Below are 15,149 nucleotides of genomic sequence, written 5' to 3' on the forward strand. Positions count from 1 at the left end.
GGTGGTAAATATGTGCTGCAGCCATCTGCTGCAAATTGTGGCGCAAACAAAGTTTAACAAGTTACACGCTCCAGAAATTCCACATCCACTAGATCCTGGTTAACGGAATGAAATGTGGATGCTGTGGCAAGCTAACGACTAGAAGAATGCCCAAACGTACGGAGCAGCAGATGTGGGCTAAATGAACAAAAAAAAATTCTGCATTTCAGCCTGGGAAAACGTGTTTCCCTTTGTAAAGATGCACATGTTGAAAGTTAGATTCACTGGGCGGTATGTTCCAAAACTAAAAAAACAAAAATGCCGGAATGATCAAGCCAATGTTCTGCTGGGGACACTAGGATTCACCTCGCCATCTTATTCCCCTATGAAAGAGGTGGCAGGAACTTTTTTGTGGCATGTAGCAAGGTCATTATGTTGAAGCTGCGGGTCTCTCCAATTAACAGAGCAGGACGTGTCACTGTTGCTCCACATGGAACAGCATTTGCTGTAGCAATTCAAGTTGCACCCCTTGGGCCCAGTTCAAACCTCACAAATCCCCAATTCGCAACAGTGACTTTCCTGGTGTTGGAGATGATGGATGGCAGGAGGTGAAGAGAGCCCGCAGCCGACCCCTCCATGTTTGCTACATTGCCTGGTGCTTGGGTATGCACTGAATCATTGATCTGTGTGGTCATAAGTCCTAAACGCTGCCACTGAGAAGAGGCTCCTGTGTTTCTGCTTTATACCTGGTTGGTTTACCAACATTTTAGTTCTTCATTCCTAATCTGAGTGACCCGACTGATGAGGCTGTGAGAGACTCAAAGCCTCATGTTTGGGATGCTCAAAAAGGCACCCTGTTCTGTGTACGGTTAATCTCGCACAATTAGCCTTATGGCCTGCATTGGGCGGGGCAGTAAATAAAAAATAAAAAAAACATACTGTATGCGTGTAATTTTAATAGGACACATCCTGCTACACTGCAAGGATGAATCTACCAAGAAACCCTGAATGAAATCCATTAGAGTCCAGGAGCCGTCCTTTGTTCCTACAAGGGAGAGTGTGGGGTGCAGATGTAACATACATTGTCATGGCTGCTGCTTGTAACAGAGAACAAGGGCAGGGCTAAAGTCACCAAAATGAGATATCGTTGGTGGAGTGAATCCTGACGAAATTCACAGCTGAGAGAACCCCTCAGTTAGAAGCCCACCCTAGCTTTACCAGCACAGTGATTGTGTGGCTGTCGAGTGGTAGGGAGAATTCCCAGAAATGTGCTAATTCCCTCCTCCTTAGAGACCCCAGGAACTCTGCTGTATTTTGAGGACTTGATTTATCTTAACCTGGAGAGAGTGTGACCCTTTTCCCCCCACTCTCTAGTGTATTTTAATGTGATTTTAGTGTTTCTTTTGGTTGTGGAATCTGACAAACTCCAAAGGCATCATCTTTTACTTTGTGTCACACAGCACCTTCAGTGCAGTGGCACAGGGAAGTCTCAGATTTCGCAAAGGTTTAATACCTTCTCTTGGATAAACGACTGTTTCCAAGAGCAGTAAAGTGAAATTGACTTTACTTACCATTGTAACTTTCTAGACCTAGCACACCTAGAGTGCTAGAGGAGTTACCCATTATACCCTTTGTCTAGTTGCTCATTTTTTATGTTACCCTTTTCTCGCTGGTGGCAGTGGTTTCGTTTGAACTACCATGGTGTGCCTTTACCGTGGGCTGCGTTTGCAGCTACAGTAAAGCACCCACGGGAACAATCTTTGTCAAAATGGCCCCCGGTCTTCTTTTTTTGCCATTTTCTTTGTGGAAAGGTCCTTCTCGAGATTTGCTCTGCGTGCCAAACCAGGTTTGGTCTCTGTTCATTTCGCCTTTGGCGGGATTCAAGAGAAAAGCCCGCCTCTGGCACAGAGTGTCTGGGGTAGGCAGGAAGTGAGGGAGGTGCCCGAAACCCCTTGTGCTTAGTCTCCTAGGAGACCCAAATGCACTCTGTGATGATTGGCCAGCTGACTGTCCGGCAAGAAGAGCCACCCTGCTGGGTGACTGACAGCTAGGCTGGGATGAATGGGAGAGAACTGAACAAAAAGCTAGTCTTTTGGCTTGGAAGGCGGAGTCGACCACTGGACGATGGAACCAAAGAAGAACTTGAAGAGGACGCCTGCTGCAACTCCTGGACCATTATTTTGCCCGGTGAAGAACTGCTGCAGTGCTGAAACGCCAAGTTCGCATCGACAGAGAAGCCCCTGCAAGGACGACTTCTCCCCTCGAGTTGGTGCGACCAATCGACTCCAAAGAAGCCACCTGGTCATCCATCTCGGAGCTGGTTGAATTTCCAGAGTTGCTGCTGGAAACCGTATAGGCAGGGAGAGGAACACCAGATTGTGTGTGTTGCTTTTAAGCTGGCCTAGAGCTTTTGGAAGATCGTCCGGACTCCCAAGAAGCAGGACTGACCAAGGAAAGTCCATCGCGACAGCCAGGAACCGCGGCTTTGCTATTTGCGGTAGACGCGAGGAGCTGAAATACTGAACAGCCACTGAAAGTGAAGATTGCCAGTTGCAAGTTTTGACCGTCCCAGTGCATTGCAGGAGTCCAGACGTCCTCCCTCTTATTCCCACGACTGAAGCCCAGGAACAGTGAGATCTGCACAGCAACAGAGGTCATCAGCTGCATCTTTTTCTTAATTTCTAAGGTACTGTAAAATGTCTGAGAGAAATTACCTCTTACTGTAAAGTGCTTGCAACTTCTACAACTCACAAGCCTAATCAGTTTGTGGCCCTACATTTGATTCTTTTCATCAAAGACTCCCAGGAACTTGTGCAAAAACTTCCATTTATTTACCAGAAGTGCTTCATCCTATACAAGACTTTTGCCCATTGAATTTGACTAAGCCTATTGAATTGTATGACTCTTCTTGGAGGATCCAAAAGTATTTTTCTGCTTAAGAATATTTGTGGTCTCTTCTGTGGGCCATCCCAAAAGGGTCTATACTAATTTAGAAACTAAGACTGTACAGTATTGAAGTGTATTTGTGTGTTACTATTATATTGCTCCCTTCTGAAGAAGGCTAATTCTAACTGACTGATAAAATAATTATTTATGCAAGAAACCTTGAATGTAAGTTTATTTGAATACCTGTAACTGTAAATCTCTGTGCAACTCCACTACAGGTCACATTGACCCCTCTTGAGATAAGCCTGGCTGCTCAACACGCTACCAAAACGGTGTAGTACAAGCTTATACCAAAGGTTGGGTTTCCTATACCTGTAGTCAGAGTTGTTTGCAGTGTTCCCAGGGGGTACTGCATACAAATTTTGCCCAACATCGAGGGATACATTCTTTTTAATTAGAAGCAGCGTTCACCCCACTTGCCAACATTTTAATCAAAAACTTGCGTGACAGCCTTTAAGAGTTATCTAACAGGACATAAACTCCCTCCATCTAATCCATCAACTACATGGCAAAAATAAAAACTCAAACTTGCCACAACGTCCAGGTTCTGTGTAGGTGTGAAAATTAGATTAGTCAGATAAGATTCCTCTGTTGGCTATACTGACAAGTGCAGGGGTTGTAACATGCTTTGAGTCACTAATTACATGGAAGTGGCTTGTAAGAAAATTATGAAATTTGAAGAAGGGCAAGTTAATTGTTAGTCTCCCTCAACCACAGGACTTGGTTAGTTTCTGGCCGATTCAAATAGTGCTACAGAGCCTGCAGACACAGGTGTCGGGGACAACAGTAGTGTCCACTGCTCTAAGCTGCTTGAACAAACAGAAAGGTTAGGAAATACGGAAGTCAGTTTGAGCCCTGGGTGGAGATGCCAGAGAACCCCAGCACGTGATCAATGACTAGTGTTCTGCACTGACAGCAGATAATACACTGGACGGTTTCAGGGCACAGCGAAATGAATCGTGCCTCTTATTCTTCGAGGTGGTGAGCTCCTAAGGGATGCCATGAAAGGAATGTTCAGCACAGTAAACCAGTTATTATGCTTCACCTGGAAGTCGTCCTGAAGCCAGGGTTTCGGGATCCAGTTTGTACGTGTCCTGCAACCGCATCAAAGCTTTGGCCGCTCCCGTCTCATCTTCTTCACTGGGAAAGAACTGGCGCTGCATGGTGAGGTTTGCAATAAATCCTACAGAAACAAAAACACAAAACTGTCAGCACTGCAAAGAAGCCAACACATGAAATCGTTACAATCTAGCTTGTTGTATGAGAGAGCTCACGTAAGGAATAAGCCAATTTCGTTTCTGGGTTTCAGCAATGTATATAGCACACTAAACATTTACTATGAAAGAGCTACTAAGTTTTACTGGATGCTGCCAAAGAAACCCTCAAACCCACCCGCAGACACAGACGCACCCCAAGGTTTTAATTACTGATTAATATTAAGAAAGGACTGGGGTTTGTGAGCCTAGCCTATGGAACAAGGTGAACATCAAATTAGGTATATAAAAAAAGGGAAGGGCAAAAAGTGCGACCTAATTTCCGTAAAGGGGCTTAATCTAAACAAGGGACAGTCCAGAGCCCCATCACTAGTCTAGTTTCAGAAAGCTCCAGGGCATCTGCCCAGGACAATCTTCTAGAGGTCACTCACGGTCACAGGGTTTTTACAGTGTGTCAGCACTGTCGTTTCAGAATAGCTCTGCCTTTGTTCTGGCATCCTGGCTGTGATGGTTCTCTTGATATTGCAATTATTTTGAAATGTGTCTTGTATTGTTGGATGAGGATAATGCCTCATTACAGCTCACTAGGCAGGCCTTATATGGGCACCCGTGCCATAGGGGGTGATCTGCGGTTGATGCAGGTAGGTCTTCTCACTCACATCAGAACCTTGCAGGTAGGATTTTCTCACCCCGCCCGATTTCTCAAAGTCTGGCAAGGCTTCTTTATTTGGGCTACTGGCCTGAACTCTTACTAGGATCTTGGGCTATCTCCCTTAGCTGGTTTGACTCTCATTGCTTCAGGACTCAAAGGTGTTGCCACTGCCAGTCTTTGTGCACAGGTTCTCAGCAGGCCTCCTACCCAAGCCTGCCCCTTTCACATGGGTTTTCGTAAGCTCTGGTCCACTTGCTCAGTCAACTCCCTTTCTTTCTGCCGATTCTAGTGTACCTTCTGGGCTTGACTAATACAGACTGCTCTTTTTTGTTCTCCATCTCAAACTCTCCTACAATATATCACCACCAAGACTTCTGCCTCTTTATGCATGGTATGACAAGAGTGGTTGGAGCAATGTGGTATGCGATGTGCAGGTCGGTTTCCCCATTCGCTTTGTGTAGGGTGATTGGCCTTTGCTTAATGATGTGCCCTCCTCCCCGTGGGTCCAATTCTTTTGGATAGCTGACAGCATTTGGTAATGATGCTCTAATGAGACGAGATGGACCCCCCCCCCCTCATCCACATGAAAACTAAAATGTGACGGCCATCCCAGCTGTCGGGAGAAATATCCCTCTCCAACACTGCTATAATGAGGAATTAGTGTATGAAACCGCACCCTCAAGAAGCTTTAAAAATTCATTAGCAAAGCCATCTCGTCCTCCAGTCTTCCGATTCTTTCGCCAATACCCATTTTCATCAGCCTCGGTAATATTAAGTTTGAGCTTATTACTGCTGTTTTCTTTTTATGCTCCTTTTCATTTAGTTATGATGCACGGTGTCTGTGATTTCACCCATCTTCTATGTGTGAAGCTTATAAGTTAGGTGAAATTGACTGTTCTAATAAAACAATCGTGAAATTCAGCCAAAGTTACTGCTGGTACCGTTCCAGCAATCACCCACTTGTGTTCTACCATGTTAAGGAGAATTCTCCTGGCTCTGTGTTCAAGACAAAGGAGTCACCCCCCTAAACCAAGACAAGCAGAATTTCTTAAGGCCTACCATGGCTCACTTCGTAGTAGCTATGACCAAGCAGTTAAGGTCAACTTTCAAGGAGGGGGATGTATATGAGAATAGAGAATAAAACTGTACATTAATGGAATTTCCACAACAACTATACTCTAGGGCCTCATTACAAGTGCATCACTATGCAGCATAAGTAGCGGTAAAGGAATGACTGCCACTTTTACTGCAAGGCCAAATCAGGGGTACTTCAAAATAGGCGCTAATTTCACCAGTGGAATTAGCGCCGGCATCTGGCAGTAATTCCACCGGCCGAATTACCACCAAGAAGCAAAATGGTATTTCCACTGCATTACGAGTTGAAATATTGCGGTCATACCACAGAAAATGGGCAGCAATTCCACCAAAAACAGTGCAGTTACTGTGCCGAAAGGTCATGGAAATCAAGTCCCAGGTGCACCCAATTCACTCTGAAAGACTAAATAAGGGCTGCACCTGACCCAAACACTAACACTAACACTATGCTGCAACTAGCTGTCGCTAACTGGGACATGCAGCTCTTCTTGCTCCACATTGACCTACAGAGGCAGGAACAGCAGCACAGGGCACACAGCGCAGAAAGGAGGAATGAGAGACGCCATGCAGGCCCTCATTCTTTCCAATGACTGATGCCCAGCTCATTACCCTGCACTGGTTGAACAGGAAGATCATTGCAGAGGTACTGGCCATAATCCACGATAACATCCAGAGCAGGATCAGTATCAGGACACCCCTACCTCCACTGCTAGGTGTCCTTGCCAGTGGCGACTTCCAGCACACTTTTTCAGTTGTGCTCGGGCAGGTGCTGGAGCCATTTCTGTGCCATGCACCCCGCCACATCTCTCTGCCCACTAGCATGGCACACATAGAAGCCACAAAGGCATGTTTCTATGCAGCAGCCCACATGCCAAATGTAATTACCATGTTTGACTACACCCATGTGGCATTGGTTGCCCATTAGTCATCCGAAGAGGCATACAGCAACAGGAAGTAGTTCCACTCCATGAATGTGCAGGTTACGTGTGACACTGACATGACAACACACTGCTACACACACACTTTCCCGCTGTCTCACGCCTCATGCGGAGGCTGCAGACCCTGTCCTTGAGGTCGTTTGCTTGCAGCATTGTTCACTGTCCGATGGGACCGTGCCCACTTCTGCAACCTTGCCCCTAATGCTGGCCCAGATGGCAGATTTCCTCTGCCCAGATGTCCTCCTGTTCCTTGACCCATATAGCTCATTGGCATGAACTGCCAACTCATCTGTGAGGACCTGCAGCTCAGCCTCATTAAACTTCTGCTTTTGCAGCCTCATGTCTGGCACATTTCCTTTGGCTTTCTCCAGTGACATGTTTTCTGGTACGCCTGTGTTTGGATGGCAACAGGAAATGGGGGAGCCAGCATGGATTGAATCTTTAAAGATGGTCGCCACCAGGCTTCCAGTTCCCACACTGACGCGATTACCGGCCGCAGCGTAATTCTGTCGATTTGCCCGCCACTAACGGTAATTCTGCCATGAGTCGGACTTAACATCCTAAATTGCTTTTCGGCGGTAATTCTGGTGGACAGAACTACTGTTACCACTGATGGCCTGTGCACGCTCCAGTCACCTTGTGATACAGCATTAATTTTGCGGACTCCACACCAGTAACCGTAATTCTGCTCGGCAGAATCATTTCCCTGTTCACTGCACAACTCTTAATGAGGCCCAAAATCTTGGTAAAGGTAAAACAAAATATGTTGTTACAGGTTTGATTTAAGTATTATAGGTTCAGAAAGCACACAGTGGAATTTGTTACTCACTATTCACAAGGTTAGGGTTCTCCACAGAGCCAGTACAAATTGTCTAACCAAAGCAGTCAATGCAGACTCAGTTGCGATAGTCTGCTAAGCATTTGAGCTTAAGTTCCGCTGACAATAGACCTTCCTGTATTCAGGGTGGTGATGAGTAACAGGTGAGTGCCCATCTGTGCAGTCCTTTCTGGTACAGCATTGCCTCAGCTTTAGGGATGCATACAGTGCAGGTATTGCCAGCAGTGAAGATGTGGATGCACTCTGGAGTGCTGGCTCCTTAGCATTGGCCTTAGGTGTCAAATGGGTGGTGAGGAGAGGGCACACTTCCCTGGTGACTTGACTGGCTCTAGCCTTCAGTAACGTTTTGGAACAGCAGCCTCTGCGAGTTAGGAGGTATTTTGGTGTATAGGCCCGTGTCACTTATTCCTTGTGATCATTGCAGTGAATAGGTGAAACAAGCCTTCTGATGGCACATGGTTTGATGAGTACCTTTCGTGAATAGTAGTTTGCTGCCATGCCTTGGATAGCAAAAACAGTGGGTAGACTCTGTTGATTGCCCACTCTGTGCCTGCTGCTTCCACCTCTTCATTGTGGTCCACACAGGGACTGAGGAGCAAAGTTTTCCCCGAACCATTGGGGTCCTTGTTAGCTTGCGACTTATTGGGTCCCACTGATTCAAGGTAATAGAGCACGCTCCATTGCACTCTCTGGTCGATAAAGTTCCAGTGACCCCAATAAATCAACAGAGGATCACGAGAAGGGTTCTTTGTAGTGTATTGGGACCAGCACAGCTTCCTAATAGTTCCTCTTTGGATTGGCATCTGCTTCTGTACTTCGGGACTTGTCCACAGGTGCGACAAATTAAGGCTGCTGATCCTTGTGTTAAATAGGAAATCAGGGTCTGCGGGGGAACTTCCATTCCAGTCACAAGATTTAAATTATTCAAAGTTGTCGGCCACCCGATTAATGGAGGATGCCACAATTTAACTTTCACAGGCTTCTTCACAGGTTCTCAGGTGTGTATTCAGACCTTGAACCCAGACATTCACAAACGGATCGTATATGGTTTGACCTACTGTAGCCCTCATTCTCGGAGGAAAGAAGCAGCCAGGATTATATATGGCATCATTTGAATCACACTCACCCTTATAAAAACAATATCTGGCTGTCAAGACTCATGGATTTACACAGGGGTTCTTAACAGAGACATCCACGGAGTACAGCAGGCTGTACCCCACTTTAATCAAACAAACGCTACCACCAGCCAATGGCGCCGACATAGGCAGTTGTACAAGAAGACTTACAAAAGGGAAACAGGGTGCTTTTGAGTCAGCCTAGCCCTATCGGCTTAGGGCCTGTCGGGGGCACACAGTATTTTGCATTGCCGATGAGGCCTTTGATCACGAGCAATAAAGGGAAACGTGGGGCAAAACTAGGTTAGAAAACATTTTTAAAAAATACTTATGGCCTCACGCCAGAACTGGAAGATGGAACTTTCGGTCTCACAAATCAAACTGCAGAAGGGCAGTACCTCACCAGGAGAAGCTATTCACTGCATGCAAGGCTCCTCAGGTGGACATGCACTGGAGGTCCCAATTTGGTCGAATTTCGAAACATAACTGCATGTTGCCTCAGTGCAGGTGTACAAAGGCAGTGAACTATATATATCATGGCAGAAAAACCTACACTTTGAGGAGATCACACAGCAAAAGGTGGTATCGTAAACAAGCTGGGTGTGTTTGGAGAGATGGAAAACAGCAGCCATTTTATGTACTCTACTGCTACAAAAATACAGCTCTACAAAGCCATACCTCAACCATTCAAAGTTCATTTTGGGCTCCGCGTAACGTAAACGAAATGCGTAAAAAGACTTGCATAAGGCTACACATTTCATTCCCCCCCACTTTCATTTATTTGTATTACAGCAGGGGCTGGACCGAATGTAAAATACATTTCGGCCGCTCCCTTCCTCTCTGCCATACAAATACTCAAGCATTTGCACCCACATGAAGCTGGTGAACATTCTAGTGGTTCCTATGAAGTTTCCCTGCTTTTTGAAGTAGCAAAAAACAGGCTGACTCCATATGAATCAATTATAGACGCTGCCTAACATGGGTAGATGGCAGGCGGCGTTTACTTCATTTGCAAGGTGGGATGCAAAAAGATGTACAAGCATTTACGCCGTGTTTTTACCCTCCCCTTTTGCACTCTACCATGCAAATGAGGAAAAATTCAATAACGGGGACCCGTTTACACATGAGTGTAAACGTCCCTGCCGCCAAATTATGAATGAACTCAAAAATGAGCTCCTGAGAGGACCAGTTTGATCACGTTTACCACAAAAGGGGTATAACACTTTGGCTGCATCGGAAAAGAAAAGTACAGCTAACATACAGTGGTAACCTGTGTGGATGCCAAAGCAATAGCCACCGTCTCTCAGCAGAGACAGCTGCAGCAGAACATTTTCCAGCAAGGAAATCCTTCCAAGACATGATGTAACTCTTGGCCAGAGGCAAAGTTAACATGACTGAAATAAAATCCAGCGAACTCTCTAGAACATGGCCCGCAGTTCACAGCAGTTTCCTTTCCTTCCCCATTTCCTACTCCTGAAATCCAAGAGAAACAAATCCGCCGAGGAGCATCGTGCATTTTGAAACGGAGGCAGGCCTTCGTACACAGGCACAGTATTATGTTCCAAAGCCAACCCTTGCGCCCACGCCTGGCAACCTGTGGCCTTTCACCAACGAGGATCCTGGCCGATACATTTTAAGCATTATATCATCCGTTAAATAGCGGTAATTGGCACCAAAAATGTGCAGTTTATTACTAAGCACAGGGCATGGTCACTTACGCTCTAGAAGAATTTTACACAACGGCAAAAGATAAGCTAAAATTCAATACAATTCTAACGTGCTTTATAGAAATGGTAGTGACCCCAGGAAAATTGCTTTGGTCCAAGAGATTTGACCAAAAACCTCCGACACTCCAGACAAAACAGATAATTCCCAGCCAGGCTTACACTTAATCCCTATTCTGGAGTGCATCACTGGGAATTACGCAGCTATAAATTTGCAATTTGTACATAAGTCAGAAGCAGAACTGCTGAGCTACAGGTCTTGAAGGAGCGAGAAAACAAGATGGCACAGTGAAGTACAGAGCACTAAAGGATTTCGTAGACAGCCACAAACCCTTTCACTTCTCTGTGGTTGCATAATTGAACGTGTTTATTCCTTTATTGTGTAGCGATGCTGCAGCAAAGCAGGCCGGTTGGTTCCTCCTGTGTAAAATGTGCACCTTTGCCCAAGACCTAACCTATTAAGGCATGGGAATGCCCATCTTACATTTCAACATTTTCTTTACAGGAGTGTATGCGGGAACAATGTAAAAAATTAAGTGTGATATCTAGGCTTCTGGGCGAGGTTGCTCAAGAAAAGGATTGTGAAACATGGAAGGTCACCTGGTTGGTCACAGTTTGGCCCAAAGCAAGTTCCAGATTTTTGAGGACGAGCAGTTTAACGAATGACAGACATTTGTTGCTTCCTGAATTTCAGCGTTTCCATAGAACAAGGCTCAAGCAAGCTTGTTTGTCAAGTAGTTCATATTTGCAATAGATGCCCTTAAAGGACCCGTTGGCCATCTTGTCAATGGAATAAACTTCATTGGGGCCGAAGGAGGGCTATCACTGCCATTTTGGCTAAATCAAGGGAGCTTGAATGTGTTGTGCTGCTATTAGAGGTGGCTTGCTTGTGAGAAGTCCCGTCAACAGAGGCTTCCAGCAGTACTAGAAACGTGGGTCACAAAGGGATAGATTGGTGAAAATGAATGAATGCTTGGGATCTAGGATTACATGGAATCAGAAGAACACTTCAAGAATTACTGCTGGATTCAACAGTTCAATAATGAGCAACTGTGCATTGGAGCAAGCAACTCCAATCCATGAAAGGGCAAAAATATGCTGTGCCCCCAATATAGGAGACCATGCAAAGAGATCAGGTATTGGCAGACCTCGAAGAGGCACCATCGGTACACGGAAACAATTTCTACTCACAGCCTAGATCACATTCTTGCGCTGCTTCATCCTATAACAGAATGCCATTTGATCAAGGTGGGGCAGTCACTTAATGTTGTATTACTTTAATATGCAGTTCATTCCGTTTCTGAAGGGGGCGGGGGTTCTGATAATCAGCCCCGCTTTCATAAATGTACCATGCCAAGATTGCAATTCAAACAGGAGCCTTTGTGACACAGGGTGGGTTCAAATGTCATGTGTGCATTTTTGCAGTTGCTGAAACACAAAACAGGCGGAGGTAGCTTTCCAACTGTCTGCACCTCAGATACAAATTCTAATAATTGTGTAAGCTAATCAGCCTGGTGGCAGATTCATCTTTAAATAGAAGCCAGACCTCTTTGCAGCATGATGGCTGCTGGGACTCGCACAATTCTACATCCACAGCAATTTGATATAATTCCAGTATCAACTCTGCGAGGAGGGCCCAGTTAAGATGGGGCAATATGTATTAGCCTTCTGACCTTGATTTCTCCGCAACTGCCATTGTGTCAATGGCCACGAAATGTAACTTTTTTGATCCCACAGAGGAAAGCTAAAAGCTTCCTCCAGGGCACAGGAACCATCCCCAGTCGTTTGCCTGAGTACTGGTGCTTCAAACGCAGCACTTGCTTAACAAAGAAACACTCACACCATAGTACCGATCATTGGAGTCCCTTTGAAGTCAGGAGACATGGGAAAGGGGGATTTAGATTAGCCAGAGGAGAAAGGGAGGCTGAAAGAGGTTCCTAGTTTTAGCGTTCCCTACACCTGCCTGCCCCCTCATCCGATTTTCTGCAGGTCAAGGCACTCATGTTATGATGTCAAAGGGCACTTACAACAGCCTGGATTGGACTACTTACATCAGGCTTACTTTGCGCCAATCCCCTGTGGCATTCTTCATTCAGAAGGTAGGTGAACCACCACCTTCTTTGATTCATCATTGTGCTCTCAAGATAAGGATTCACTGGTCTTCTGTTCAGGATACCACCTATCCTATAGTCCTCTGCCAGAGTGGTGAAGACAGAAGGCATCCAAGACAGGGGCAAGGTCTGTCCTTTTAACCATCTCTATGGAAGAGTGGGGGTGGATTGCTGGAAGTGGCAATGGGACCAGACTCCTGCACTCAAGGTGAAGGATGCCTCTATAGGGGCCAGCCAACTTCCTGGAATAGAAATGCAGAACTGAACGACTCACCTTGTCCTAGTGATCCTGGATGTGGCCTCTCGGCAACACAGAAGCCTATTTCTTCGCCTCAAAGCCTATTCCAGCCAGATTAACCATTTTTAACACACTTTGAGCTACAACAGAACCAATAGTGCAGTTTTCTGCACTCTATGCAACATCCAACCACTTGATGCAGTTTGATCCGCCCAGATGTTGGCATGACCGGTGGAAGCAGACCAACTTGTCTCGACCAAATATCAGACTCAACATCATGCAAGCAACAGACTCCAATGCCAATTCGACAGCTGAAAGTCATCACCTCGCCTATCCTGAACGCTGATTCGACAAAGAATCATATCACCGTCTAGACCGATGCCAGGAATCATTGGAAGCCATCAACTCGACCCGCTTCAGTGCTGGCTACAACTTTGAAACGACTCAACATCAACCGTCATTAGGATTGCAACAACTCCAATAGCTCCACATTGGCTAGACTGCAGCAAATGAGTCTGGAGGCTCCTGAGCACAAAAGACAGGATTTAACGGTATGGTGAAGAGGACCCCTCTTCACCATACCTCCCATAGTCTACGACCCCTTAGATAACTTCCAAAGAGAATATCCTTTCACACCAAACTCATGAACGCTCTGCATTCTTTGTGCTTCATTTACAGGGGTGTGGGTTTTCATGTTTTTATTAGTTTGTTTGCATTGATTGTTTTATTCAAATTCCTTTTTTTTTGTTTAACTTTGATGTGCTTGTTTCAACTTCCTGATTGCGATTACTGCTGGTCTAGTAGTAGTGTGGGGCGCACTAGGCGGTTTATCCACTACTCGCTACTCACAACCCTCCTTCTGGTCCTTTAGATCCAAAGTGAAGGACTTGCTTTTCACCCAGCAACGTTAGCTCGCCACCGATATGTATCCTCAGCACTTGACTAGGTTCTCCTAGTTTGTCTATAACTACTGCACCACTGCCATGTCTATCACCTTTGCTTCTTCAGTCTGGAGGTACTCATGTCTTGCCCAACGTCTCTCTTGTACTTACAATATATGCAATGTTGCAGACAAGCAGACCGCTATGTAACCTGGTCCGTATGCCTGCTGTTGCTTAGCAGACCATTTTTTGTAACCTGATCGTCACAATATTGCATCTTTTTCTACTGCAACGGTAACGCTGACCATCCTGTAACACTGGTCCTCACAATTCTTTGTTCCTCTTCTTCTGTAACTGTAACATATGCTCTATGTCTAAGCGGCCGATACCTCAGGGTTAGGCTGAGCTATACAATACAAATCAAACTAAACTAAACCTCATCCCTTTACTCCTGCAAAGCAGTAGTCGTTTCATCACACATGCATTTTCTTCCTTCCCACAGTAGTGGGTGCAGTGGTCTTCCTTTAAAACACTTGGCGCATAACACAAATAGTGCCTAACACCACTTTGTGCAGAACACAAATATAGTGCCTAACAGATGCACATTTTAACGAAGCATGTGAAATCGTAAAACAAACGTGCAGGAATTGTTAATGAGAGCTTAAGAACAATGTTGTAACGGGTAAACCGTTCAACGTAACTGGAATTATGTTTGATCAATGATTATTGCAAGCATCAAGTGAGTTGAACTTTTTTTTTTTAAAACAAAAATAAATTTGTTTTGTATATTACAGAAGAAACTGTGTGTAATAGCCCTGGACAAACACAGAGGGGCCTCAAGTAGCTGGGTGAGGACACAAAGAAGGACGTTTTGAAGCCAGTTAAAAACATGGACAGACTAAATGTAGTTAGTGGCCATTAACAGATATCACTGCAAATGAGCAAAAGAAAATACACACACTGGTAAAGTGAGGGTTCAAATGGCAGCAAGCTATTGTGGCTGGGCACGTTAGAGGAATAAATAAAACACAAAGAAATGTAAGAAGAAGGCATTTAGCAAAATCAACAATGTTTTATAAAGAACACGTTTAAGAAACATCACATTAGAAACCTACAATTACTACTACATGGCATTTGATGTCCAATTCCCAGGCAATTCGCACACAATGTTTCCAAACCGTTAAGTGTGAAAGCCATAAACAGAACCCACCACAGACATCAAATTGTATGTAAAGGTAATTACTCCTTTTCAACTTTTTCCAAAACTGAACTCCTGAGATTTCTAGTTCCTCAATGAATAATACACTTGAGTTCTATAATGTGGTTGATCTCAATGGGTCCTGTGATGAATCCAGGGTTATTTGTCCCTTCTCCCAGAGGAGAGCCACCCCCTTTGAGGCTAGGGAAGTGAGGTTCTG

At 45.2% G+C, this 15,149-nt stretch overlaps 1 protein-coding gene across 4 annotated transcripts in view; it reads right to left on the reverse strand.

Annotated features, from left to right (window-relative positions):
• P4HA2 (prolyl 4-hydroxylase subunit alpha 2) overlaps window positions 1-15,149 on the reverse strand; it is a 274,459-nt gene that overhangs the window by 127,646 nt on the left and 131,664 nt on the right. For all 4 annotated transcript variants that reach the window (XM_069652510.1, XM_069652508.1, XM_069652512.1 and 1 more), the window contains exon 5: window positions 3,971-4,108. In XM_069652510.1, coding sequence (XP_069508611.1) covers window positions 3,971-4,108 — 138 coding nt within the window. The remainder of the gene's footprint in view (window positions 1-3,970; window positions 4,109-15,149) is intronic.

The sequence above is a fragment of the Ambystoma mexicanum genome, chromosome 3p, assembly GCF_040938575.1.
Source record: "Ambystoma mexicanum isolate Mex_15411 chromosome 3p, UKY_AmexF1_1, whole genome shotgun sequence".
Taxonomy (NCBI): domain Eukaryota; kingdom Metazoa; phylum Chordata; class Amphibia; order Caudata; family Ambystomatidae; genus Ambystoma; species Ambystoma mexicanum.